Below are 3,624 nucleotides of genomic sequence, written 5' to 3'. Positions count from 1 at the left end.
ATCACCACACAACATGACCACCACATGACCACCACACATCACCACCACCACACATCACCACTGCACAACATCACCACCACACAACATCACCACCACACATCACCACACACATCACAACCACACAACATCATCACTACACAACATCACCACCACACAACATCACCATCATACAACATCACCACATATCACCACCACACACAAACACCACATCACCACCACACATCACCACCACCACACAACATCACCACCACAAAACATAAAACATCACCACCACACAACATCACCACCACACCATCGCCACCACAACATCACCCACCATACAACATTACCACCATACACACACCACCACACAACATCATCACCACACACATCACCACCACCACCACACAACATCACCACCACACAACATCACCACTACACAACATCACCACTGCACAACACCACCACTGCACACACCACACAACATCACCACCGCACAACATCACCACCACACATCACCACCACACAGCATCGCCACCACACAACATCGCCACCCACACAGCATCGCCACCACACGCATCACCACCACACAACACCACACAGCATCACCACCACACCGCACTCCACACACAGCATCGCCACCACACAGCATCGCCACCCACACAGCACCGCCACCACACAGCATCACCACACCACACAGCATCACCACACAACATCGCCACCACACAAGACCACCACACAACATCACCACCACACAACATCACACCACAACATCACCACCACACATCACCACCACACAACATCACCACCACACAACATCACCACACCACAACATCACCACCACAACATCACCACCACACAACATCACCACAACATAACATAAACCACCACCACACAACATAACCACCACACAACAACATGATATTACAACACAAGCAATCCCTCCGCCATTACTCCCATTACACTCAGCACCCTCAAGAGCTCCCCACACTCAGCACCCCTCAAGAAGTCCCATTACACTCAGCACCACACTCCCTGTTACACTCAGCACCCCTAGCCCCCATTACACTCAGCACCCCTCAAGAGCTCCTGATTACACTCAGCACCCTCCAAGTCCCCATTACACCCAGCACCCTCAAGAGCTCCCCATTACACTCAGCACCCTCAAGAGCCCCCATTACACTCAGCACCCCCAAGAGCTCCTGATTACACCTCAGCACCCTCAAGTCCCCACACACCCCAGCACCTCAAGATCCCATTACACTCAGCACCCCTCAAGAGCTCCATACACTCAGCACCCTCAAGAGCCCCTGATTACACTGCACCCCTCAAGAAGTCCCCATTACACTCCAGCACCCCTCAAGAGCTCCTCACACTCAGCACCCTCAAGAGCTCCCATTACACTCATCACCCTCAAGAGCTCCTGATTACACCTCATCACCCTCAAGAGCTCCTGATTACACTCCTCATCACCCTCAAGAGCTCCCATTACACTCATCACCTCAAGAGCTCCATTACACTCCATCACCCTCAAGAGCTCCCATTACACTCCAGCACCCTCAAGAGCTCCCATTACACTCAGCACCCTCAAGAGCTCCCATTACACTCAATACCCCTCAAGAGCTCCCCGATTACACTCTCATCACCTCAAGAGCTCCTGATTACACTCTCATCACCTCAAGAGCTCCCATTACACTCATCACCCCTCAAGAGCTCCCATACACCCATCACCCTCAAGAGCTCCCACACACCTCATCACCCTCAAGAGCTCCCACACTCAGCACCCTCAAGAGCCTTCCCCATTACACCCATCACCCCTCAAGAGCCCTGATTACACTCATCACCTCAAGAGCTCCCCATTACACTCAGCACCCTCAAGAGCTTCCCACACACCTCAGCACCCTCAAGAGCTCCCCATTACACTCAGCACCCCTCAAGAGCTCCCATTACACTCAGCACCCTCAAGAGCTCCCCATTACACTCAGCACCCCTCACACTCCCACACTCAGCATCAAGAGCTCCCCACACTGCACTCAAGAGCCCCCACACTCAGCACCCCTCAAGAACTCCCCCATTACACTCAGCACCCCTCAAGAGCCCCATTACACTCAGCACCCTCAGAGCTCCCCATTACACTCAGCACCCTCAAGAGCTCCCCATTACACTCAAGAACCTCTCCTCATACACTCAGCACCCTCAAGAAGTCCCATTACACTCTCAGGCACCCCTAAGAAGTCCCCATTACACTCAGCACCCTCAAGAGCTCCCCACATACCTAGCACCCTAGTCCCCATTACACTCAGCACCCTCAAGAGCTCCCCATTACACTCAGCACCCCTCAAGAGCTCCCCATTACACTCAGCACCCTCAAGAGTTCCCCATTACACTCAGCCATTACACTCAGCACCCCCAAGAGCTCCCCATTACACTCAGCACCCCACAAGATCTCCCCCCCATACCAGCACCCTCAAGAGCTCCCCCACTATACTCAGCACCCCTCAAGAGCCTCCCATTACACTCAGCACCCTCAAGAGCTCCCCTTACACTCAGCCATTACACCCAGCACCCCTCAAGAGCTCACACACTCAGCCATTACACTCAGCACCCTCAAGAGCTCCCCACACCTGCCACACCTCAGCACCCCTCAAGAGCTCCCCATTACACTCAGCCATTACACTCAGCACCCTCAAGAGCCCCATTACACTCCAGCCACACACTCAGCACCCCAGAGCTCCCCCATTACACTCAGCACCCCTCAAGAGCTCCCCATTACACTCAGCCATTACACCAGCACCTCAAGAGCTCCCCCATTACACTCAGCACCCTCAAGAGCTCCTACACACACCAGCCATTACACTCAGCACCCCTCAAGAGCTCCCCCATTACACTCAGCCATTACACTCAGCACCCCTCAAGAGCTCCCCATTACACTCAGCCATTACACTCAGCACCCTCAAGAGCTCCCCATTACACTCCAGCCATTACACTCAGCACCCTCAAGAGCTCCCCATTACAGTCAGCCACACTCGGCACCCCTCAAGAGCCCCCATTACATCAGCCACACACTCAGCACCCCTCAAGAGCTCCCCATTACACTCAGTAGCCATTACACTCAGCACTTGAGCTCCCCATTACACTCAGCCATTACACTCAGCACCCTCAAGAGCCCCCATACACTCAGCCATTACACTCAGCACCCTCAAGAGCTCCCCATTACACTCAGCCATTACATTCAGCACCCCTCAAGAGCCCCCACACTCAGCACCCTCAAGAGCTCCCCACATTCAGCACCCTGAGCCTCACACTCAGCACCCTCAAGAGCTCCCCATTACACTCAGCACCCTCAAGATCTCCCCATTACACTCATCCATTACACTCAGCACCTTAAGAGCTCCCCATTACACTCAGCCATTACACCAGCACCCTCAAGAGCCCCCATTACACCTCAGCACCCTCAAGAGCTCCCCATTACACTCAGCACCCTCAAGATCTCCTCACACCATCCATACACTCAGCACCCCTCAAGAGCTCCCCATTACACTCAGCACCTCAAGAGCCCCCACACCTTCATCACCCCTCACCCTCCTGCCACCAGCCATTACACTCAGCACCCTTCAAGAGCTCCCCACACACCCAGCACCCCTC

At 54.1% G+C, this 3,624-nt stretch overlaps 1 protein-coding gene across 1 annotated transcript in view; it reads left to right on the top strand.

Annotated features, from left to right (window-relative positions):
• The window catches only part of LOC121854638 (proline-rich extensin-like protein EPR1), a 4,829-nt gene extending 1,727 nt beyond the window's left edge, over nucleotides 1–3,102 (top strand). The window contains exon 2 of the mRNA XM_042349315.1: nucleotides 1,360–3,102. Within this exon, the coding sequence (XP_042205249.1) occupies nucleotides 1,360–3,102 (1,743 nt within the window). The remainder of the gene's footprint in view (nucleotides 1–1,359) is intronic.
• Nucleotides 3,103–3,624: the final 522 nt, after the last annotated feature.

This window comes from Homarus americanus, unplaced genomic scaffold, assembly GCF_018991925.1.
Source record: "Homarus americanus isolate GMGI-L3 unplaced genomic scaffold, GMGI_Hamer_2.0 scaffold3399, whole genome shotgun sequence".
Lineage (NCBI taxonomy): Eukaryota > Metazoa > Arthropoda > Malacostraca > Decapoda > Nephropidae > Homarus > Homarus americanus.
This window is presented reverse-complemented; position numbering and strand designations above follow the sequence as displayed.